This window comes from Corella eumyota, chromosome 5 (genome assembly GCF_963082875.1).
Source record: "Corella eumyota chromosome 5, kaCorEumy4.1, whole genome shotgun sequence".
Taxonomy (NCBI): Eukaryota; Metazoa; Chordata; class Ascidiacea; order Phlebobranchia; family Corellidae; genus Corella; species Corella eumyota.
In genome coordinates, this window is record NC_137494.1 from 13,744,886 (window position 1) to 13,769,753 (window position 24,868).

The 24,868-nt window shown below is 30.9% G+C and overlaps 5 protein-coding genes across 5 annotated transcripts; all 5 read left to right on the forward strand.

Moving 5' to 3' along the window:
* Positions 1-1,304: 1,304 nt before the first annotated feature.
* On the forward strand, positions 1,305-3,046 carry LOC145752758 (uncharacterized). The gene is made up of 4 exons (XM_082569091.1): positions 1,305-1,464; positions 1,531-1,662; positions 1,742-1,786; positions 1,896-3,046. Exons 1-4 carry the CDS (start codon positions 1,365-1,367, stop codon positions 2,705-2,707), a joined length of 1,089 nt encoding a protein of 362 aa, XP_082425217.1. The 5' UTR covers positions 1,305-1,364; the 3' UTR covers positions 2,708-3,046.
* A 5,460-nt stretch (positions 3,047-8,506) lies between these two features.
* Positions 8,507-10,174, forward strand: LOC145753045 (uncharacterized). The gene is made up of 5 exons (XM_082569430.1): positions 8,507-8,611; positions 8,699-8,727; positions 8,795-8,926; positions 8,995-9,039; positions 9,148-10,174. The coding sequence occupies exons 1-5, from the start codon at positions 8,550-8,552 to the stop codon at positions 9,957-9,959; spliced, it is 1,080 nt and encodes a 359-aa protein (XP_082425556.1). The 5' UTR covers positions 8,507-8,549; the 3' UTR covers positions 9,960-10,174.
* A 546-nt stretch (positions 10,175-10,720) lies between these two features.
* On the forward strand, positions 10,721-11,080 carry LOC145753541 (long-chain-fatty-acid--CoA ligase-like). The gene has a single exon (XM_082569946.1). The coding sequence runs from the start codon at positions 10,721-10,723 to the stop codon at positions 11,078-11,080; it is 360 nt and encodes a 119-aa protein (XP_082426072.1).
* Positions 11,081-12,192: 1,112 nt separating this feature from the next.
* Positions 12,193-13,909, forward strand: LOC145752279 (uncharacterized). The gene is made up of 6 exons (XM_082568537.1): positions 12,193-12,232; positions 12,555-12,664; positions 12,751-12,779; positions 12,847-12,978; positions 13,057-13,101; positions 13,211-13,909. The coding sequence occupies exons 2-6, from the start codon at positions 12,603-12,605 to the stop codon at positions 13,771-13,773; spliced, it is 831 nt and encodes a 276-aa protein (XP_082424663.1). The 5' UTR covers positions 12,193-12,232; positions 12,555-12,602; the 3' UTR covers positions 13,774-13,909.
* Positions 13,910-19,803: 5,894 nt separating this feature from the next.
* Positions 19,804-21,577, forward strand: LOC145752278 (uncharacterized). Its single transcript, XM_082568535.1, has 5 exons — positions 19,804-19,908; positions 19,995-20,023; positions 20,090-20,221; positions 20,301-20,345; positions 20,454-21,577. The coding sequence occupies exons 1-5, from the start codon at positions 19,847-19,849 to the stop codon at positions 21,272-21,274; spliced, it is 1,089 nt and encodes a 362-aa protein (XP_082424661.1). The 5' UTR covers positions 19,804-19,846; the 3' UTR covers positions 21,275-21,577.
* Positions 21,578-24,868: the final 3,291 nt, after the last annotated feature.

Consider the following 24,868-nt stretch of genomic DNA (forward strand, 5'->3'; position numbering starts at 1 on the left):
TGTTTAAAGCATTTTACTCAGGGGCGCCACCAAATGAAAGTAGTGGGCAACATATAATGAAGTCAGGTGCTCTATCTTTTACTTCACCGGTTTTTGATTTTAACTAGTTTTTGTTCCAGTGTTGTGGTAAACTCATGACATCTACTACAAGCAGAAAAGTTTTAAGTTTAATTCGCACCAATGCCACGCAATATTCCATTAAGCAGAGTGTTTAACAGTTAGCTTAAAAATAAGTCACAACAACAGCACACTTTCTGATATTTTTTGTGTTTTTTTGCTAATAATTCACAATAAAGCAAATTTTAAAGCAATAACATGTTCTTAATATACTTGGGTTTAATAAACAAACAGTATTATTATGTTAATTTAAAACTTTAAGGTCTTGAGTTTATTTCCCACCAATTGAGGTAAGAATTGCCACGAAAGCAGCTTAAGTCGATTTGAGCTTAATCGGAATTTTTTGTTTGCCGCTTGTGGGCGATAAAGTTTTAAGATTTTTTTATTAGATAGTGCGATAGAATATAGGGCAACAATTAAGTCTGTAGTGTAATATACCGGTCATAAAAGGTTTTCAAACGCAACAATACCACATTGTTCGCTCATAAAACACGTCACAATTCCACTATCTTTTCAAATAGAGTATAATATTTATCATTTTAGTTGCGTTAATATGAAAAAAATACTTAAACAGAATAAACTAAAAACTTGATTACTGTATACAAAATAAATTTTTATAAAGTTTGTTATGATAAAAATCGCTTAAAAATTTAATATCTTTAACATTTGATTAATTTTGTGCAAGCCAAAATAAGGTTTTAATTATTTTTAATTTGCAATTGTTAATTATAACGCCATATTGTTTTTAAACAATATCGAAAACAAATTATCTAGCGAAATGGGATTTCGACTAATACAAGTATTACAAAAAATAAAAGAAATAAAGTTGGTTGACTGTTACATTATAACTTAAGTAAAGTTGTACAAACAAAATCAAATGTTTAATCCTCAACGAAAAGCTGTTCGTAATTTGATTCTTTAGAAAGGGTTTGTAAAAAAACAACTCGTTCAATCTTTAACTAAAGGTTGGCTCTAGTTTTAACCTTAGATATCACATTCAATTTAATCCTCTGTGTAATTTAATATCCATGTAGTAACAACACATAAAGAAGGCTTTAGAATTTCGAAAACTTGTTTTTGCTGATAGTTTAACGTTGTTTTTTTAAATAAGTATATTTAATTTGTAAAAAAAAGATTATATAGTAATAATAAAATAAGGTTTTTACGTTGTTTATTTTTAAGAAAATATTATTTTTAGTTTATTAAAATATTTTAAATAAGTAAAATTAAAGTTGTATGACGTAACAATGGCTGAAAATGACGTACGACCGATTAACATTCAAGTAAAAGTTCTTAGAGAGATTGGAATGCACGTGGAAATAGATACATTGGAATGCATGCATGCAGGTAATGACGTCATAATTATGGTTAAAAAAATTAAAAAATAGATTTTATAAAAGGTTTAAATAATAGATCACGTGACCCACCAAACACCAAGTACCCAACCACGTGACGCACAACCTAGTACCATAACGTCATCACCTACGTCACCATCTACCAGAATGTCACAATTGAGCTTAACTACGTCACCAACCAATACAACTGGTAATTAATTAATTTTATTTGAATATTTATTAAATTTTTAACAAATTGTTAATTTTTTAAATTAAATTTTAATTTACAGAACTGTCTATGACGTCACAACTAATGGAAATCATCGAATACGAAGGTTTGTTTTTAAATAAATTTTATTTTTCGGTTAAAAATATTGCAGTTTTTTGAATAAAAACGCACTTAATAATTTAGGCTTGTTTTAAATATGCTCAATTTTATTATAGAAATAATGGCCAAACTTCACAATGAAAATAATTTTGACTTGGCCTATGTTAAAGCATTAAAGCAATCGAAATACGATCCAGAAATACAAAATATTTCAAGTCAAATGAAACTATATGACCTTACCATGAAGGTTAAAATTTATGATTCGGTTTCCAGCATTCGAGACAAAATAACTTTAATAATTCGAAACAAAACTCAGCTAACTGCATTACAAGTTAAATCTGCATCTAATGATCTTCGTACCCAGAAGAAATACCTGAAGTCCATTCTATCTTACCCGATCGCATTTTCCTTATTCGAGGATAATAACGACCCAGACCATGATGTTGAGAATATGAGGTGGTGTGTTTGGGGAATACAAGAATCAGTTGAACAAATATTAAAGGAAGATCAAAACATAAAAAGTGTGGTCCAGCATCACGTGATCCCACTCATGCGTGAACTTAAATCAAGAGTGGAAAACTTACCTGGAGTAAACGCCGAACTAAAAGTTGTTCAACTGAGTAAATGTTTGTGTCATATCGGGTATTGCGAGGACGAAGCGGGTATCGACGACTTTCAAACAAATACAGAGGGTCTTAGGTTAATGAATACGATCGAGAATAAACAAAAATATAAAGTTTACGGACATCTCTTAAACAACATTGGCGTGTGGTATGATCGCAATTCAAGATACAGCGAAGCAGTTTCTAAATACATCGAAGCAATCGAAGCTTACAGACAAGCTACTGATTGGTCAAATGATGAAGAGAAACAAAGTTATATCAAGATGGCTGAAAACAACTTAAGAAGCAGCAAAGAGAAAATGTAAAAGTTTTAAAAAGTAAAAATTAGGCCCAAAGTAAATCGAGTAGCACAACGATCAACTTATTTTTATCAACCATAAAATTCGGTTAAAATTTAACGAAATATCAACGCTGTAAAGAATCATGTTTAAATATTGACTTTTTGCTGTAGATTATAACTGTCTATTCATTTTAAACACGTGGTTACTTCCAATTTATGTTTAAAATTGTTAAATTTTGTGTAGTTATCATGTAATGTTTATGTAGTTTTCTAGTTATTATGATTATTTGTATATTTTGTATATTCAATGATTTTATTAGTTATTCAGTTTGCAAAAATTCAATAAAAAGACAAAAAAATTAGACTTTTAAGTTGAATTTCTGTTTCTTAACAATTAGTTGTGTTAGTAATAGTTACGTCACTTAGTAACATATCTAACATTTAAATTTTATTGTATTTATTTTAAATACAGAATAACATTTCCTTATTTTTAACCCATAAAGGCCTGTTCACACGACAAGGTAACGTTGCGTTGCGCTAGTATGATGTCTTCCATTAAACCACTCACGCAAACTGATAATACCTCTAAAACAGTTAACCAAGATTTAATTAATGACTTCCTTGGCGAACGCATTGCTGACTTAACTCAAAAACTTGAGTTAATGAAAGTCGGACCGCAACTTAAACGCTTTCAATATAACCCGAACTTACCTAGCACTTCGAAACGTGATTTTACCCAAAGACCTCGATTTCACTCTAACTTTGAACGTCAAACCAACAACCGACAGTTTTCCCAGGCCAAACAAACACATAATAATACACAACAATTTCCAAACACCTATAATCGCAACTCTCGTTATTGCTACTATCACGAACGTTTTGGTACCAAAGCTTTTAAGTGCATACAGCCTTGTTCATATCCAAAAAACGATCAGAATCCCATGATTCGCAAGTAAATCATAGGATAACAAATAACACTTTATATACTGATGTGAATAATTTAACTCATAGACTTTTATATGTATTTGATATCTCTTTCAAACAGCATTTTCTTGTTGATTCAGGATCACTTTATAATCTTGTTACATCACAAACACAACAACGTAGCGTTATAATAAGACATTTGTCTGCAGCAAATAGCACTTTGATTAATGTCTATAAAGAATCAATTTTAACTTTAGATTTTGGTATGAATCTTACATTTACTGATAATTTCTTAGCTACAAACACACCGCATTTTCTTATAGGAAGTGGTTTTTTTACAACACATTCTTTAGCTATAAACTTTAACACAAAACAGTTAATTCACACACCCACGCAACAGGTGTGTCAATTGTTTAGTTCAACTTCTTATACAACGGATTCAATAAAAACTTGATCCTGCTTCACAATCTTGTATGGTGTCTTCAGCAACATTGAATACGTTAGAGGATCCGGGAACTCGCGAGCCGCTTTCTTTAACAACACCATCAGGTTTAGAAACAAATGTTTCTCCCCCCCCCCCCCCCCCCCTTCTTTTTTATACTCATCTATTTATACGTGGCAACCGCCCGGAACTGTGCAACCAGCACAAGGAACAAATTTAAATACGGCAACTAGCCAACAACTTAATCGTGCAACTAGCACTCATAGGAATTGTATTACAGAGGCAATTCCTTCTGCTCCCATGGGGATGCAAACTTCTAAATTACAGGCCGACGCAAAATTAACTCTGTTGAACCCCCCAAACTCCCCAACCACGTCGCTGGTCGATTGTGGAAATGTAGAAACATCGGACGAAAACATGTTTTCAACCGTTGTAAATCCATCTACATCAGTTGTAAATTTGCAGAATTGTTCACAGTCTATGTCCAATCACACGGGTTTTGATTCGTGTGAGCCAATAGAAGCCAACTCAACCTTTCATAATCTGCCGCAATATCTATGCGATATTGTTGATGAATTTCCCGGGCTTTTGCAGAAAACTTTTCGCAAAGGTTACCTTATGCATGGTTTTACTCATCGAATAGATACCGGGACATCACTTCCTGTGACCTGCAAGGCAAGGCATCTTTCACCGAAAAATTCCAAAATCGTTAAAGCAAAGCTGAACGAAATGCTTGATCAAGGAATAATCCGCTTAGCAACCTCCCACTACTCTAGCCCTCTTCACTTAGTACCAAAAAAGGACAAATCTTTACGCCTGGTATGTGATTACCGAGCACTTAACAAAGTAACTAAACGCGACTCTTTTACGATGCCTAATCTTCAGGATTTCACCAATGACCTTTACGGAATGACAATTTTTTCTCAATTACATTTGGCTTCCGCGCATTATAATGTAGGTTTTCATCCAGATGACATTCATAAAACCTGTATAAGGACCAATATTATGACATACGAATACCTTGGTTTACCATTTGGACTTTCTAACAGTGCAGCATCTTTTGTCAAATTTATGTTTCATGTCCTTCGTGACATATAGAACATATTTTTCTACGTGGATAAAATAATTAACCGATCACACACACATCAAACAAATACCAATAACCATATACATCTATCAAATAACAGGGTAGAATATTCCCTAAATAGAAATATTAACTTACAGTACCCCCTACTACAAAATAACCCTAGAAATGCCATCTAAAACATATATAAATTAACTAATTCACACATACAAAACAATGAAAAAGTTCAATCAATAAAATAAATAAATATATAAAATATATTATACAAGTAAAACAAAAATAAAAATAAACAAAAAAAAAAATAATACAAATTAAACCAGAGACAAAAAGAGTGTATAAACAAAAAAACTTATCATAAAAAATAAAAAAATTATAAACGGAGGTCATAAAAAAACATATGTTCGTTATTCCTGTAAATCTTATATTATTGTGTGTTACTTGCTTCTCAATTTTATTTTTTGTATTTTTTTTCGCGTTGTTTTTGTACTGGTTCATTTAATTATTTGCTTGAAAACTTGTTAAAAATTTGAAACTTTAAATTGTGTTAGTTTTTTTTTCTACGTAGTGGCTCTTTTTCTGGCAATAGGTGATGTGGAATTGATTGCTTGTGCAACCAATCCCTTTACGTAATACGAGGAGATAATAGAGACGGCATATAAAGGATGTTATGTGTATGAACATCGTGAAGCTAACCACTGCTAACAAAATACCAAACGTGGTAATATAGAGACTGCAAGCAAACTGTGGGCAGTTCTGCAACGCCTGGTGCAGAAATGACGATATCAGTTAGAACCTAACTAACCCGAAGATATACAGCTGTATCAGGGGTTAGCAAAGGAGCACCAGGAAAAATTAAGCTTCACGAGAACACGAATAATGGTTTATGGACAAACTTCGGAATGTGCTGTCAATCATTTATGATTTCGTATCGCGTGATACGTCATTTGTTTCCCTTAATTGAGTGATGTAATCGCCTATATATATATTGGACTTATTTTACTCGATTTTCAGAGGATTTAAAATTATGTGTTAAAAGTATAGTTAACGTTGCGATTATTAGCATTTGTTATTATGTATCACAAAGTTTACGCCGTTTCACTAATAAAAAAAGTGTAAACTGTTATCATACAACCAAGTTGTCAATAAATTAGCTAGCCATCTAGTTAACAAGGAGTCAATAACCTTTTCAAGTAAACCCGTCAGCCAAACAAATAACTATAAACTCTACACCATCGACAATGAAAGAATATTTCCAAGCTAAGGGCGACGATATTTTAGCAAAGGAACCAACTGATTCGGTCGGGTGACGTAGGGCATTATGACGACAGAGGGTTTCTCTACGTCATCGATCGAAAAAAGAACGTGATCAAATTTACGGAAAGGCATTTGTTGTCAGAGAGAATGACTCCTTGACAAGCGAAGTTCTTGTTAGTTTCTACAACGAGAGAGTAAAAGTGAGAGAACGTTTGACTGGTGGTTTAGAGTTTATTGACGAAATACCGAAAGCTGAAAAAGTGCTGAGAAGAAAATTGCGCGAAATGGAAAGAATTAAATTATTTGCTTCATCTTAAGTTGTCCCATCTATAATGGTTGATATTTTTATTGCTGTAGTACTTGGGCCAAAGTTATTTTAATAATTCGGTTCTGGTATTAATATTTTTCTGTGTTTTTTTGCTAATAATTCACAATAAATCCAACTTTCAAAGCAATAACATGTTCTTAATATACTTGGGTTTAATAAATAATCAGTATTATTATGTTAATTTAAAACTTTAAAGTTTTGATTTAAAACCCCGCTAATTAAGGCGAAAACTGTCATGAAAGCAAACTTAATAGTTTTAAGAATTGCTTATTCGGTATTTTTGTTTGCCGCTGGTGGGAGATAGAGGGTTTTGTGATGTTTTTTTGTTGGCCAAGTTCGGTTGTTTGTTATACCGGTCATGGTTTTGGATTACAAACTTAAATAGTTTGTGTTTAAGCTGCACGAATGCCACACTATCTGCTTTTAATTCTAGCGTTTCTGGGTAGCTCAAACACGTCACAATATAATATTCTTTCCGTTAAAATATAATACTTATATGTAAAGACTTGAAATTAATCTAGCAAAATTAATTTAAACTTATTTGTTCAAACTTATTTAGCGGTGTGTGTTTAAAAATTGTTCATCCAATTATTACAAATCTAATTATTTCATTTTAAGAAAAGGAAAATGTTTTACTTTTATGCTAGGTTCAGTGAATTGTAAGTGAGCTTAATAAATATTTTAGTCTCACTACACTACATGAGGTCCTGGGTTCGATCTCCATTGCCATAAACTAAACACTAAATTATACCTTTATAATTGGTCACGTGATAAAAGTTTTAATTATTTACACTACTTAAAGAAAATAATTTCTGATTGATATATTTTTTTCGAAAAGTAGAAATGTTGACCGGCAGCGTGATGTAGTAGTCAGAACATTTGATTTCACTGTATGAAGTCCCGGGTTTGATCCTCAGTGATCTCATGATGTAGCGCCCCTGAGTAAGGCGCTATAAACAATATGAACTCCTGCTGAACTATACTTAATCAGCAGCATACTTATCGGGCAATTATAATCAATAATATCCCAAACTGCCAAAGTCAACCCAAGACTGGGTCGAGGTAACTGATGTTACTTTATGTTTGGGTCGCGCATTCGACCTTCCCACATCAAGAATAAAGATATATATAAAAAAATACAGAAGGCTACTATAGTATTGTTAATATGGGCAAGAGTTATTTAGGCCTCAAATAAAATAACTGCAAAATCAACTTTTGATATCAGCATTGCAGTTTTTTACAAGAACGCGTTTTGCACCCAACAATATAGAATTGAATAAGCAAATGCATACTCATAATATTGTTTTATTATATTTTGTATTTGAGTCAGACGGAAGATTATTATTTTCTGTTTAATAATTCCAAAGAACAGCGATGAGTACCAAAATTTCCTTTTAGTCATTTAATTGTAAGTAGTACAAGGAAGTAACCACAATATAACTTTACAGCTCGCTTGTTTAAAGTTAGTTTATTATTGCAGTTATTATAAAGTATAAGATTTTAACTAATATTAAAATTTTTTTGTAAGTTGTGTTACTAATATGCAAATGACGTTTTATTTATTAAGCCAATGAAGTAATAACTTTTTATAAATTTTACAAATATTTTTTATTTAAAAAAAAAATTTTTTTAAATTAAATTTTTAAAACTAGTTTGTTGCTGACTGTTTGCTTGTTTAATAAATTAAATTTTTGTAGTTTTTATAATACAAACAAGATAAAATATTAACAAAATGTTTTAAAATACGTTTTCAATATTATTTAATTTTAATAAAATATTATTTTTAGTTTATTGAAATTTTTATATTAGTGAAATTAAAGTTGTATGACGTAACAATGGCTGATAATGACGTACAACCGATCCATCTTCACGTGACTGTTAATAAACACGATAGCAGGTAAAAATATTTTTTGTGATTTTTTTATAATTTTAAAGATTTTTTAATATTTTTTGTTTTTTTTAACAAATTTATTTTTAATTTTAGAGAGATTGGAATGCACGTGCAACATGCAGGTAATGACGTCATAATTATGGTTTAAAAAAATTAAAAAACAGATTTTAAAAAAGGTTTAAATAATAGATCACGTGACCCACCAAACACAAAGTACCCAACCACGTGATGCACAACCTAGTACCATGACGTCATCACTTACGTCACCATCGACTAAAATGTCACAAATGAGCTTAACTACGTCACCAATCAATACAACTGGTAATTAATTAATTTTATTTGAATATTTGGCAAATTGTTAATTTTTTAAATTAAATTTTAATTTACAGAACTGTCTATGACGTCACAACTAATGGAAATCATCGAATACGAAGGTTTGTTTTTAAATAAATTTTATTTTTCGGTTAAAAATATGGCAGTTTTTAAATAAAAACGCACTTAATAATTTAGGCTTGTTTTAAATAAGCTCCATTTTATTATAGAAATAATGGCCAAACTTCGCAATGAAAATAATTTTAACTTGGCCTATGTTAAAGCATTAAAGATATCGAAATATGATCTAGAAATACAAAATATTTCAAGTCTAATGCAACTATATGACCTTACCATGAAGGTTAAAATTTATGATTCGGTTTCCAGCATTCGGGACAAAATAACTTTAATATTTCGAAACAAAACTCAGCTAACTGCATCACAAGTTAAATCTGCATCTAATGATCTTCGTACCCAGAAGAAATACCTGAAGTCCATTCTATTTTACCAGATCGCATTTTCCTTATTCGAAGATAATAACGACCCGGACAATGATGTTGAGAATATGAGGTGGTCTGTTTGGGGAATACAAAATTCAGTTGCAGAAATGTTAAAGAAAGATCAAAACATGAAAAGTGTGGTCCAGCATCACGTGATCCCACTTATGCGTGAACTTAAATCAAGAGTGGAAAACTTACCTGGAGTAAACGCCGAACTAAAAGTTGTTCAACTGTGTGGATGTTTGAATCAAATCGGATTTTGCGAGTGGTTGACAGATATCGACGACTTTCAAACATATACAGAAGGTCTTAAATTGATGGATACGATCGAGAATAAACGAAAATATTCAGTTTACGGACATCTCTTAAACAACATTGGTTTGTGGTATGATCGCAATTCAAAATACAGCAAAGCAGTTTCTAAATACACCGAAGCAATCGAAGCTAAGAAACAAGCTACTGATTGGTCAAATGATGAAGAGAAAAAAAGTAATATCAAGACAACTGAAAACAACTTGAGAAGAAGCAAAAAGAAAATTTAAGAATTTAAAAAAAAAAAAGTTAGGCCCAAAGTAAATCGAGTAGCATAACGATCAACTTATTTTTATCAACCATAAAGTTCGGTTAAAATTTAACGAAATATCAACGCGGTAAAGAATCGTGTTTAAATATTGACTTTTTGCTGAAGATTATAATTGTCTATTTATTTTAAACACGTGGTTACTTTCAAATTATGTTTAAAATTGTTAAATTTTGTGTACTTATCATGTAATGTTTATGTAGTTTTCTAGTTATTATGATTATTCGTATATTTTGTATATTCAAAGATTTTATTAGTTATTCAGTTTGCAAAAATTAAATAAAAAAACAAAAAAAAAAATACTTTTAGTTGAATTTCTGTTTCTTAACAATTAGTTTTGTTAGTAATAGTTACTTCACTTAGTAAAATATCTAACATTTAAATTTTATTGTATTTATTTTAAATACAGAATAACATTTCCTTATTTTCAACCCGCTACCACGTGGAAGCAGTAGAGATATAATTTAAGATTTTATTTAGTAAACACAAGTGTCTTAACCACAATTTCTGTTGACATCTGGAATTTCCTTTCCGCCTTTACTACTTGAAAAAGCTGGCAGAGTACTCAACTGCAGAGCGTTCAGTTTGTATGGCTTAAGCGAGTGTTTATGGGTAACGTTTTCATGCTTTGTTAATGCCCCGTTTGATAGTGTTGGTGTGCTAGCCCCTAACGTTAAAGTTAAAGTCATAGACACTGAGACTAGCAAAGAACTAGGACCTTACATGGAGGGTGAGATATGCATTAAGGGTCCATCGACAATGAAAGAATATTTCCAAGCTAAGGGCGACGATATTTTAGCAAAGGAACCGACTGGTTGGTTTCGTTCGGGTGACGTAGGGCATTATGATGACAGAGGGTTTCTCTACGTCATCGATCGAAAAAAAGACGTGATCAAATTTACGGAAGGGTATTCTGCGTTTCCGTCCAAATTAGAATCTGTTTTGCTGCAACACCCCTTAGTAAAAAAAGCTGCTGTAGTGGGCGTTAAGCATCCAACCTTATGCGAAGTAACCAAGGCATTTGTTGTCAGAGAGAACGTCTCTTTGACAAGCGAAGTTCTTGTGAGTTTCTACAACGAGTGAGTGAAAGTAAGAGAACGTTTGACTGGTGGTTTAGAGTTTATTGACGAAATACCGAAAGCTGAAAAAGTGCTGAGAAGAAAATTGCGCGAAATGGAAAGAATTAAATTATTTGGTTCATCTTAATTGTCCCATCTATAATGGTTGATATTTTTATTGCTGTAGTATTTGGGCCAAAATTATTTTAATAATTCGCTCCTGGTACTTATATATTTCTGTGTTTTTTTGCTAATAATTCACGATAAATCCAACTTTCAAAGCAATAACATGTTTTTAATATACTTGGGTTCAATAAACAGACAGTATTATTATTTTAATTTAAAACTTTAAAGTTTGGATTTAAATTCCCACTAATTAAGGCGAAAACTGTCACGAAAGCAAACTATATAGATTTAAGAATTGCTTATTCGGTATTTATGTTTGCCGCTGGTGGGAGATAGAAGGTTTTGTGATGTTTTTTTGTTGGCTAAGTTCGGTTGTTTGTTATACCGGTTATGGTTTTGAATTACGAACTTAAATAATTTGTGTTTGAGCTGCACGAATGCCACACTATCTGCTTTTAATTTTAGCGTTTCTGGGTAGCTCAAACACGTCACAATATCATATTCTTTCCGTTAAAATATAATACTTATATGTAAAGACTTGAAATTAATCTAGCAAAATTAATTTAAACTTTTTGTATTTGTTTAAATTTATTTAGCGATGTGTGTTTAGAATTTTTTCTTCTAATTATTGCAAATCATTTTAAGAAAAGAAAAATGTTTTACTTTTATGCTAGGTTCAGTGAATTCGACTTTTCCACATCAAGAATAAAGATATATATAAAAAAATACAGAAGGCTACTATAGTATTATTAATATGGGCAAGAGTTATTTAGGCCTCAAATAAAATAACTGCAAAATCAACTTTTGATATCAGCATTGCAGTTTTTTACAAGAACGCGTTTTGCACCCAACAATATAGAATTGAATAAGCAAATGCATACTCATAATATTGTTTTATTATATTTTGTATTTGAGTCAGACGGAAGATTATTATTTTCTGTTTAATAATTCCAAAGAACAGCGATGAGTACCAGAATTTCCCTTTAGTCATTTAATTGTAAGTAGTACAAGGAAGTAACCACAATATAACTTTACAGCTCGCTTGTTTAAGGTTAGTTTATTATTGCAGTTATTATAAAGTATAAGATTTTAACTAATATTAAAATTATTTTCTAAGTTATGTTTCTAATATGCAAATGACGTTTTATTTATTAAGCCAATGAAGTAATAACTTTTTATAAATTTTACGAATATTTTTTATTAAAAAAAAATATTTAGGTTTAAATTTTTAAAACTGGTTTGTTGCTGACTGTTTGCTTGTTTAATGAATTAAATTTTTGTAGTTTTTATAATACAAACAAGATAAAATATTAACAAAATGTTTTAAAATACGTTTTCAATATTATTTAATTTTAATAAAATATTATTTTTAGTTTATTGAAATTTTTATATTAGTGAAATTAAAGTTGTATGACGTAACAATGGCTGACAATGACGTACCACCGATCCATCTTCACGTGACTGTTAATAAACACGATAGCAGGTAAAAATATTTTTTGTGATTTTTTTATAATTTTAAAGATTTTTTAATATTTTTTGTTTTTTTAACAAATTTATTTTTAAATTTAGAGAGATTGGAATGCACGTGCAACATGCAGGTAATGACGTCATAATTATGGTTAAAAAAAATTAAAAAACAGATTTTAAAAAAGGTTTAAATAATAGATCACGTGACCCACCAAACACCAAGAACCCAACCACGTGACGCACAGCCTAGTACTATGACGTCATCACCTACGTCACCATCTACTAGAATGTCACAATTGAGCTTAACAACGTCACCAATTAATACAACTGGTAATTAATTAATTTTATTTAAATATTTATTAAATATTTGAAAAATTGTTAATTTTTAAACTAAATTTTAATTTATAGAATTGTCTATGACGTCACAACTAATGGAAATCATCGAATACAAAGGTTTGTTTTTAAATAAATTTTATTTTTCGGTTAAAAATATCGCAGATTTTTAAATAAAAACGCACTCAATAATTTAGGCTTGTTTTAAATAAGCTCCATTTTATTATAGAAACAATGGCCAAACTTCACAAGAAAAAAAAAATTAACTTGGCCTATGTTAAAGCATTAAAGCAATCGAAATACGATCTAGAAATACAAAACATTTCAAGTCTAATGCAACTATATGACCTTACCATGAAGGTTAAAATTTACGATTCGGTTTCCAGCATTCGAGACAAAATAACTTTAATAATTCGAAACAAAACTCAGCTAACTGCATCACAAGTCGATTCTGTAGCTGATGATCTTCGTACCCAGAAGAAATACCTGAAGTCCATTCTATTTTACCCGATCGCATTTTCCTTATTCGAGGATAATAACGACCCGGACAATGATATTGAAAATATGGGGTCGTGTGTTTGGGGAATAAGAGATTCAGTTGAGCAAATGTTAAAGGAAGATCAAAACATGAAAAGTGTGGTCCAGCATCACGTGATTCCACTGATGCGTGAACTTAAATCGAAAGTGAAAAACTTACCTGGAGTAAACGCCGAACTAAAAGTTGTTCAACTTAGTAGATGTTTGTGTGTTATTGGGTATTGCGAAAGGTTGGTGAATATCGACAACTTTTAAACATATACAGAGGGTCTTAAGTTAATGGATACGATCGAGAATAAACGAAAATATTCATTTTACGGAAAGCTTTTAAACATCATTGGTACGTGGTATGAACGCAATTTAAAATACAGCGAAGCAGTTTCTAAATACACCGAAGCAATAGAAGCTTACAAACATGCTACTGATTGGTCAAATGATGAAGAGAAACAAAGTTATATCAAGACAACTGAAAACAACTTAAGGAGCATCAAAGAGAAAATTTAAGAAATTAAAATTTTTAAAAAGTTAGGCCCAAAGTAAATCGAGTAGCACAACGATCAACTTATTTTTATCGACCATAAAGTTCGGTTAAAATTTAACGAAATATCAACGCGGTAAAGAATCATGTTTAAATATTGACTTTTTGCTGTAGATTATACTTGTCTATTCATTTTAAACACGTGGTTACTTCCAAATTATGTTTAAAATTGTTAAATTTTGTGTAGTTATCATGTAATGTTTATGTAGTTTTCTATAGTTATTATGATTATTTGTATATTTTGTATATTCAATGATTTTATTAGTTATTCAGTTTGCAAAAATTCAATAAAAAAAGACAAAAAAAATACATTTAAGTTGAATTTCTGTTTCTTAACAATTAGTTGTGTTAGTAATAGTTACGTCACTTAGTAACATATCTAACATTTAAATTTTATTGTATTTATTTTAAATACAGAATAACATTTCCTTATTTTTAACCCATAAAGGCCTGTTCACACGACAAGGTAACGTTGCGTTGCGCTAGTATGATGTCTTCAATTAAACCACTCACGCAAACTGATAATACCTCTAAAACAGTTAACCAAGATTTAATTAATGACTTCCTTGGCGAACGCATTGCTGACTTAACTCAAAAACTTAAGTTAATGAAAGTCGGACCGCAACTTAAACGCTTTCAATATAACCCGAACTTACCTAGCACTTCGAAACGTGATTTTACCCAAAGACCTCGATTTCACTCTAACTTTGAACGTCAAACCAACAACCGACAGTTTTCCCAGGCCAAACAAACACATAATAATACACAACAATTTCCAAACACCTATAATCGCAACTCTCGGTATTGCTACTATCACGAACGTTTTGGCCCCAAAGCTTTTAAGTGCATACAGCCTTGTTCATATCCAAAAAACGATCAGAATCCCATGATTCGCAAGTAAATCATAGGATAACAAATAACACTTTATATACTGATGTGAATAATTTAACTCATAGACTTTTATATGTATTTGATATCTCTTTCAAACAGCATTTTCTTGTTGATTCAGGATCACTTTATAATCTTGTTACATCACAAACACAACAACGTAGCGTTATAATAAGACATTTGTCTGCAGCAAATAGCACTTTGATTAATGTCTATAAAGAGTCAATTTTAACTTTAGATTTTGGTATGAATCTTACATTTACTGATAATTTCTTAGCTACAAACACACCGCATTTTCTTATAGGAAGTGGTTTTTTTACAACACATTCTTTAGCTATAAACTTTAACACAAAACAGTTAATTCACACACCCACGCAACAGGTGTGTCAATTGTTTAGTTCAACTTCTTATACAACGGATTCAATAAAAACTTGATCCTGCTTCACAATCTTGTATGGTGTCTTCAGCAACATTGAATACGTTAGAGGATCCGGGAACTCGCGAGCCGCTTTCTTTAACAACACCATCAGGTTTAGAAACAAATGTTTCTCCCCCCCCCCCTTCTTTTTTATACTCATCTATTTATACGTGGCAACCGCCCGGAACTGTGCAACCAGCACAAGGAACAAATTTAAATACGGCAACTAGCCAACAACTTAATCGTGCAACTAGCACTCATAGGAATTGTATTACAGAGGCAATTCCTTCTGCTCCCATGGGGATGCAAACTTCTAAATTACAGGCCGACGCAAAATTAACTCTGTTGAACCCCCCAAACTCCCCAACCACGTCGCTGGTCGATTGTGGAAATGTAGCAACATCGGACGAAAACATGTTTTCAACCGTTGTAAATCCATCTACATCAGTTGTGAATTTGCAGAATTGTTCACAGTCTATGTCCAATCACACGGGTTTTGATTCGTGTGAGCCAATAGAAGCCAACTCAACCTTTCATAATCTGCCGCAATATCTACGCGATATTGTTAATGAATTTCCCGGGCTTTTGCAGAAAGCTTTTCGCAAAGGTTACCTTATGCATGGTTTTACTCATCGAATAGATACCGGGACATCACTTCCTGTGACCTGCAAGGCAAGGCATCTTTCACCGGAAAATTCCAAAATCGTTAAAGCAAAGCTGAACGAAATGCTTGATCAAGGAATAATCCGCTTAGCAACCTCCCACTACTCTAGCCCTCTTCACTTAGTACCAAAAAAGGACAAATCTTTACGCCTGGTATGTGATTACCGAGCACTTAACAAAGTTACTAAACGCGACTCTTTCACGATGCCTAATCTTCAGGATTTCACCAATGACCTTTACGGAATGACAATTTTTTCTCAATTACATTTGGCTTCCGCGTATTATAATGTAGGTGTTCATCCAGATGACATTCATAAAACCTGTATAAGGACCAATATTATGACATACGAATACCTTGGTTTACCATTTGGACTTTCTAACAGTGCAGCATCTTTTGTCAAATTTATGTTTCATGTCCTTCGTGACATACAGAACATATTTTTCTACGTGGATAAAATAATTAACCGATCACACACACATCAAACAAATACCAATAACCATATAAATCTATCAAATAACAGGGTAGAATATTCCCTAAATAGAAATATTAACTTACAGTACCCCCTACTACAAAATAACCCTAGAAATGCCATCTAAAACATATATAAATTAACTAATTCACACATACAAAACAATGAAAAAGTTCAATCAATAAAATAAATAAATATATAAAATATATTATACAAGTAAAAAAAAAATAAAAATAAACAAAAAAAAAATAATACAAATTAAACCAGAGACAAAAAGAGTGTATAAACAAAAAAACTTATCATAAAAAATAAAAAAATTATAAACGGAGGTCATAAAAAAACATATGTTCGTTATTCCTGTAAATCTTATATTATTGTGTGTTACTTGCTTCTCAATTTTATTTTTTGTATTTTTTTTCGCGTTGTTTTTGTACTGGTTCATTTAATTATTTGCTTGAAAACTTGTTAAAAATTTGAAACTTTAAATTGTGTTAGTTTTTTTTTCTACGTAGTGGCTCTTTTTCTGGCAATAGGTGATGTGGAATTGATTGCTTGTGCAACCAATCCCTTTACGTAATACGGGGAGATAATAGAGACGGCATATAAAGGATGTTATGTGTATAAACATCGTGAAGCTAACCACTGCTAACAAAATACCAAACGTGGTAATATAGAGACTGCAAGCAAACTGTGGGCAGTTCTGCAACGCCTGGTGCGGAAATGACGATATCAGTTAGAACCTAACTAACCCGAAGATATACAGCTGTATCAGGGGTTAGCAAAGGAGCACCAGGAAAAATTAAGCTTCACGAGAACACGAATAATGGTTTATGGACAAACTTCGGAATGTGCTGTCAATCATTTATGATTTCGTATCGCGTGATACGTCATTTGTTTCCCTTAATTGAGTGATGTAATCGCCTATATATATATTGGACTTATTTTACTCGATTTTCAGAGGATTTAAAATTATGTGTTAAAAGTATAGTTAACGTTGCGATTATTAGCATTTGTTATTATGTATCACAAAGTTTACGCCGTTTCACTAATAAAAAAAGTGTAAACTGTTATCATACAACCAAGTTGTCAATAAATTAGCTAGCCATCTAGTTAACAAAGAGTCAATAACCTTTTCAAGTAAACCCGTCAGCCAAATAAATAACTATAAACTCTACACCATCGACAATGAAAGAATATTTCCAAGCTAAGGGCGACGATATTTTAGCAAAGGAACCAACTGATTCGGTCGGGTGACGTAGGGCATTATGACGACAGAGGGTTTCTCTACGTCATCGATCGAAAAAAGAACGTGATCAAATTTACGGAAAGGTATTGTTGTCAGAGAGAACGACTCCTTGACAAGCGAAGTTCTTGTTAGTTTCTACAACGAGAGAGTAAAAGTGAGAGAACGTTTGACTGGTGGTTTAGAGTTTATTGACGAAATACCGAAAGCTGAAAAAGTGCTAAGAAAATTGCGCGAAATGGAAAGAATTAAATTATTTGCTTCATCTTAAGTTGTCCCATCTATAATTGTTGATATTTTTATTGCTGTAGTACTTGGGCCAAAGTTATTTTAATAATTCGGTTCTGGTACTAATATTTTTCTGTGTTTTTTGCTAATAATTCACAATAAATCCAACTTTCAAAGCAATAACATGTTCTTAATATACTTGGGTTTAATAAATTATCAGTATTATTATGTTAATTTAAAACTTTAAAGTTTTGATTTAAAACCCCGCTAATTAAGGCGAAAACTGTCATGAAAGCAAACTTAATAGTTTTAAGAATTGCTTATTCGGTATTTTTGTTTGCCGCTGGTGGGAGATAGAGGGTTTTGTGATGTTTTTTTGTTGGCCAAGTTCGGTTGTTTGTTATACCGGTCATGGTTTTGGATTACAAACTTAAATAGTTTGTGTTTGAGCTGCACGAATGCAACACTATCTGCTTTTAATTCTAGCGTAGCTCAAACACGTTACAATATCATATTCTTTCCGTTAAAATATAATACTTATATGTAAAGACTTGAAATTAATCTAGCAGAATTAATTTAAACTTATTTGTTCAAACTTATTTAGCGGTGTGTGTTTAAAAATTGTTCATCCAATTATTACAAATCTAATTATTTCATTTTAAGAAAAGGAAAATGTTTTGCTTTTATGCTAGGTTCAATGAATTGCAAGTGAGCTTAATAACTATTTTATTCTCACTACTCTACACGAGGTCCTGGGTTCGATCTCCATTGCCATAAACTAAACACTAAATTATACCTTTATAATTGGTCACGTGATAAAAGTTTTAATTATTTACACTACTTAAAGAAAATAATTTCTGATTGATATATTTTTTTCGAAAAGTAGAAATGTTGACCGGCAGCGTGATGTAGTAGTCAGAACATTTGATTTCACTGTATGAAGTCCCGGGTTTGATCCTCAGTGATCTCATGATGTAGCGCCCCTGAGTAAGGCGCTATAAACAATATGAACTCCTGCTGAACTATACTTAATCAGCAGCATACTTATCGGGCAATTATAATCAATAATATCCCAAACTGCCAAAGTCAACCCAAGACTGGGTCGAGGTAACTGATGTTACTTTATGTTTGGGTCGCGCATTCGACCTTCCCACATCAAGAATAAAGATATATATAAAAAAATACAGAAGGCTACTATAGTATTATTAATATGGGCAAGAGTTATTTAGGCCTCAAATAAAATAACTGCAAAATCAACTTTTGATATCAGCATTGCAGTTTTTTACAAGAACGCGTTTTGCACCCAACAATATAGAATTGAATAAGCAAATGCATACTCATAATATTGTTTTATTATATTTTGTATTTGAGTCAGACGGAAGATTATTATTTTCTGTTTAATAATTCCAAAGAACAGCGATGAGTACCAAAATTTCCTTTTAGTCATTTAATTGTAAGTAGTACAAGGAAGTAACCACAATATAACTTAACAGCTCGCTTGTTTAAAGTTAGTTTATTATTGCAGTTATTATAAAGTATAAGATTTTAACTAATATTAAAATTATTTTCTAAGTTATGTTTCTAATATGCAAATGACGTTTTATTTATTAAGCCAATGAAGTAATAACTTTTTATAAATTTTACAAATATTTTTTATTTAAAAAAAAAAATTTTTTTAATTAAATTTTTAAAACTAGTTTGTTGCTGACTGTTTGCTTGTTTAATGAATTAAATTTTTGTAGTTTTTATAATACAAACAAGATAAAATATTAACAAAATGTTTTAAAATACGTTTTCAATATTATTTAATTTTAATAAAATATTATTTTTAGTTTATTGAAATTTTTATATTAGTGAAATTAAAGTTGTATGACGTAACAATGGCTGACAATGACGTACCACCGATCCACCTTCACGTGACTGTTAATAAACACGATAGAATGTAAAAATATTTTTTGTGATTTTTTTATAATTTTAAAGATTTTTTAATATTTTTTGTTTTTTTAACAAATTTATTTTTAATTTTAGAGAGATTGGAATGCACGTGCAACATGCAGGTAATGACGTCATAATTATGGTTAAAAAAATTAAAAAACAGATTTTAAAAAAGGTTTAAATAATAGATCACGTGACCCACCAAACACAAAGTGCCCAACCACGTGATGCACAACCTAGTACCATGACGTCATCACTTACGTCATCATCGACTAGAATGTCACAATTGAGCTTAACAACGTCACCAACCAATACAACTGGTAATTAATTAATTTTAATTAAATATTTATTGAATATTTGAAAAATTGTTAATTTTTTAAATTAAATTTTAATTTCTAGGATTGTCTATGACGTCACAACTAATGGAAATCATGGAATACGAAGGTTTGTTTTTAAATAAATTTTATTTTTCGGTTAAAAATATTGCAGTTTTTAAATAAAAACGCACTTAATAATTTAGGCTTGTTTTAAATAAGCTCCATTTTATTATAGAAACAATGGCCAAACTTTGCAATAAAAACAATTTCGACTCTGCCTATGTTAAAGCATTAAAGATATCAAAATACGATCCAGAAATACAAAATATTTCAATTTTAACGACATTTTACGAGGTTTCGTTAAAAGCAAAAATTTACGATTCGGTTTCTAGCATTCGAGATAAAATAACTTTAATAATTCGAAACAAAACTCAGCTAACTGCATCACAAGTCGATTCTGTAGCTGATGATCTTCGTACCCAGAAGAAATACCTAAAGTCCATTCTATTTCACCCGGTCGCATTTACCTTATTCGAGGATAATAACGACCCGGACAATAATGTTAAGAATATGAGGTCGTGTGTTTGGGGAATAAAAGATTCAGTTGAAGAAATGTTAAAGGAAGATCAAAACATGAAAAGTGTGGTCCAGCATCACGTGATCCCACTCATGCGTGAACTTAAATCAAGAGTGGAAAACTTACCTGGAGTAAACGCCGAACTAAAAGTTGTTCAACTTAGTAAATGTTTGAATCAAATCGGATTTTGCGAGTGGTTGGCAGATATCGACAACTTTCAAACATATACAGAGGGTCTTAGATTGATGGATACGATCGAAAATAACCGAAAATATCAAGTTTACGGACATCTCTTAAACAACATTGGTTTGTGGTATAATCGCCATTCAAGATACAGCGAAGCAGTTTCTAAATACACCGAAGCAATCGAAGCTAAGAAACAAGCTACTGATTGGCCAAATGATGAAAAGAAACAAAGTTATATCAAGACAACTGAAAACAACTTGAGAAGAAGCAAAAAAAAATGTAAAAAAAAATAAAAAGTAAAAGTTAGGCCCAAAGTAAATCGAGTAGCACAACGATCAACTTATTTTTATCAACCATAAAATTCGGTTAAAATTTAACGAAACATCAACGCGGTAAAGAATCATATTTAAATATTGAGTTTTTGCTGTAGATTATAACTGTCTATTCATTTTAAACACGTGGTTACTTTTAAATTATGTTTAAAATTGTTAAATTTTGTGTAGTTATAATGTAATGTTTATGTAGTTTTCTAGTTATTATGATTATTTGTTTATTTTGTATATTCAATGATTTTATTAGTTATTCAGTTTGCAAAAATTTAATAAAAAGACAAAAAAAATAGACTTTTAAGTTGAATTTCTGTTTCTTAACAATTAGTTGTGTTAGTAATAGTTACTTCACTTATTAAAATATCTAACATTTAAATTTTATTGTATTTGTTTTAAATACAGGATAACATTTCCTTATTTTCAACCCATAAAACTTCTAATATTAGTTTAAGGCATTTGTTTCTGTCACTGAAACATCAATAACACTAAACTTACCTTTTTTGGCGTAAAATAATTGACTTTACAGCCTTAACAAGGGTAAATGTAATTCAAAACCTCTTTTAACCTTTATAATAGGTGGAACAAATTGTCAAATATAGTAAAGTTTGTTAAAATTGATTTGATTTATTTAACTTTATGTATAAGTGTTAGGTTTATTATTTGTTCTTGATGTGGTAAGGCCATTTAGTGTAACTTTTAACTTCAAAGACTTTATTATTTTTGGTTGTTTTAAATCAATTTTTTTAAGGCTTGGCTAGAGTTTGTAGTGTTTAAAGCATTTTACTCAGGGGCGCCACCAAATGAAAGTAGTGGGCAACATATAATGAAGTCAGGTGCTCTATCTTTTACTTCACCGGTTTTTGATTTTAACTAGTTTTTGTTCCAGTGTTGTGGTAAACTCATGACATCTACTATAAGCAGAAAAGTTTTAAGTTTAATTCGCACCAATGCCACGCAATATTCCATTAAGCAGAGCGTTTAACAGTTAGCTTAAAAATAATTCACAACAACAGCACACTTTCTGATATTTTCTGTGTTTTTTTGTTAATAGTTCACAATAAAACCAAATTTTAAAGCAATAACATGTTCTTAATATACTTGGGTTTAATAAACAGACAGTATTATTATGTTAATGTAAAACTTTAAGGTCTTGAGTTTAATTCCCACCAATTGAGGTAAAAATTGCCACAAAAGCAGTTTAAGTAGATTTGAGCTTAATCGGAATTTTTGTTTGCCGCTTGTGGGCGATAAAGGGGTATATGTTGCTTTTTTGTTGGTTAAGGCAATAATTAAGTACCGAAGTGTGGTATACCGGTCATGGGTTCTGACTACCAGCTTAAATAAATTGGGTGAGGACTTCATAAATGCCAAATTATTCACAGTTAAGATTGATATTAACAGATAGCATAAACACGTCACAAATTTGATATTCTTTTAAATAAAATATAAACATGCCAGTCTACCACACTTTAAGATAACGAGAAAAAATTAATTTAACAAATTAAATTAAATATATTTTTATTTGTTTAAAAATATAACAAAATATATAAAGGTTAGAAAAATAAATTTTCTTACTTTTATGTAAGATACAATGTAGTGTAAGTTAGCTGAATAAATATTGTAATCATCAACAAGAGGTAATTAAATAAAGTTGGGTAACTGTTACACACTGATCCACTTGAGTTTTTCAAACATAATTAAGGTTTTAATTATTAACTGAAAGATTACGACCAGTTTTAACAGCACGAGGTTAAGATAAGAATTTTTAAATTTGTTTTGTTGCTGACAGTTTACTAGTTTAATAAATCAAAATTCTTTAGTTCATAATAAAATAAAATGTGATATTGATCATATTTTAAAATACGATTTTGATATTGTTTAATTTTAATAAAATATTATTTTTAGTATATTATAAATTTTAAATGAGTAAAATTAAAGTTGTATGACGTAACAATGGCTGATAATGACGTCCCACCGATCCACGTTCACGTAAATGTTCATAAGCACGATAGAAGGTAAAAATATTTTTTGTTGCTTTTAAATTGCCCTTTTTTTTAATAATCAAATTTTGTTTCCTAATTTTTGTTTTTTTAACAAATTTATTTTTAAATTTAGAGAGATTGGAATGCACGTGGAACATGCAGGTAATGACGTCATAATCATGGTTTAAAAATACTAAAAAAATTTGTAAACGAGTTTTTACTGATTCATTAAATCATAGATCACGTGACCCACCAAACACCAAGAACCCAACCACGTGATGCACAACCTAGTACTATGACGTCATCACCTACGTCATCATCTACTAGAATGTCACAATTGAGCTTAACTACATCACCAATCAATACAACTGGTAATTAATTAATTTTAATTAAATATTTATTAAATATTTGAAAAATTGTTAATTTTTAAACTTAAATTTTAATTTATAGAATTGTCTATGACGTCACAACTAATGGAAATCATCAAATACGAAGGTTTGTTTTTAAATAAATTTTATTTTTCGGTTAAAAATATTGCAGTTTTTAAATAAAAACGCACTTAATAATTTAGGCTTGTTTTAAATAAGCTCTATTTTATTATAGAAATAATGGCTAAACTTCGCAATGAAAATAATTTCGACTCTGCCTATCTTAAGGCATTAAAGATATCGAAATACGATCCAGAAATACAAAATATTTCGATTTTAACGACATTTTACGAGGTTTCGTTAAAAGCAAAAATTTACGATTCGGTTTCCAGCATTCGAGACAAAATAACTTTAATAATTCGAAACAAAACTCAGCTAACTGCATCACAAGTCGATTCTGTATCTGATGATCTTCGTACCCAGAAGAAATACCTAAAGTCCATTCTATTTCACCCGATCGCATTTTCCTTATTCGAGGATAATAACGACTCGGACAATGATGTTAAGAATATGAGGTCGTGTGTTTGGGGAATACAAGAATCAGTTGAAGAAATGTTAAAGGAAGATCAAAACATGAAAAGTGTGGTCCAGCATCACGTGATCCCACTCATGCGTGAACTTAAATCGAGAGTGGAAAACTTACCTGTAGTAAACGCGAAACTAAAAGTTGTTCAACTGAGTAAATGTTTGTGTAGTATCGGGTATTGCGAGAGCTTGTCAGATATCGACTACTTTCAAACATATACAGAGGGGCTCAGATTGATGGATACGATCGAGAATAAACAAAAATATAATGTTTACGGACATCTCTTACACAACATTGGTTGGTGGTATGAACGCCATTCAAAATACAGCGAAGCAGTTTCTAAATACACCGAAGCAATCGAAGCTTACAAACAAGCTACTGATTGGTCAAATGATGAAGTGAAACAAAGTAGTATCAAGACAACTGAAAACAACTTAAGGGACAGCAAAGAGGAAATGTAAAAGTTTTAAAAAATAAAAATTAGGCCCAAAGTAAATCGAGTAGCACAACGATCAACTTATTTTTACAACCATAAAATTCGGTTAAAATTTAACGAAATATCAACGCGGTAAAGAATCATGTTTAAATATTGACTTTTTGCTGTAGATTATAACTGTCTATT

Bases quoted from the DNA above. Each gene is read 5' to 3' on its own strand.
- LOC145752758 (XM_082569091.1), top strand. From the start codon at position 1,365: ATGGCTGAAAATGACGTACGACCGATTAACATTCAAGTAAAAGTTCTT. The intron at 1,663-1,741 runs GTAATTAATTAA...TTTAATTTACAG, and splicing joins GTCACCAACCAATACAACTG to AACTGTCTATGACGTCACAA. The intron at 1,787-1,895 runs GTTTGTTTTTAA...ATTTTATTATAG, and splicing joins GGAAATCATCGAATACGAAG to AAATAATGGCCAAACTTCAC.
- LOC145753045 (XM_082569430.1), top strand. From the start codon at position 8,550: ATGGCTGATAATGACGTACAACCGATCCATCTTCACGTGACTGTTAAT. The intron at 8,612-8,698 runs GTAAAAATATTT...TTTTAATTTTAG, and splicing joins GTTAATAAACACGATAGCAG to AGAGATTGGAATGCACGTGC. The intron at 8,927-8,994 runs GTAATTAATTAA...TTTAATTTACAG, and splicing joins GTCACCAATCAATACAACTG to AACTGTCTATGACGTCACAA.
- LOC145753541 (XM_082569946.1), top strand. From the start codon at position 10,721: ATGGAGGGTGAGATATGCATTAAGGGTCCATCGACAATGAAAGAATAT.
- LOC145752279 (XM_082568537.1), top strand. From the start codon at position 12,603: ATGGCTGACAATGACGTACCACCGATCCATCTTCACGTGACTGTTAAT. The intron at 12,665-12,750 runs GTAAAAATATTT...TTTTAAATTTAG, and splicing joins GTTAATAAACACGATAGCAG to AGAGATTGGAATGCACGTGC. The intron at 12,780-12,846 runs GTAATGACGTCA...TTTAAATAATAG, and splicing joins AATGCACGTGCAACATGCAG to ATCACGTGACCCACCAAACA.
- LOC145752278 (XM_082568535.1), top strand. From the start codon at position 19,847: ATGGCTGACAATGACGTACCACCGATCCACCTTCACGTGACTGTTAAT. The intron at 19,909-19,994 runs GTAAAAATATTT...TTTTAATTTTAG, and splicing joins GTTAATAAACACGATAGAAT to AGAGATTGGAATGCACGTGC. The intron at 20,024-20,089 runs GTAATGACGTCA...TTTAAATAATAG, and splicing joins AATGCACGTGCAACATGCAG to ATCACGTGACCCACCAAACA.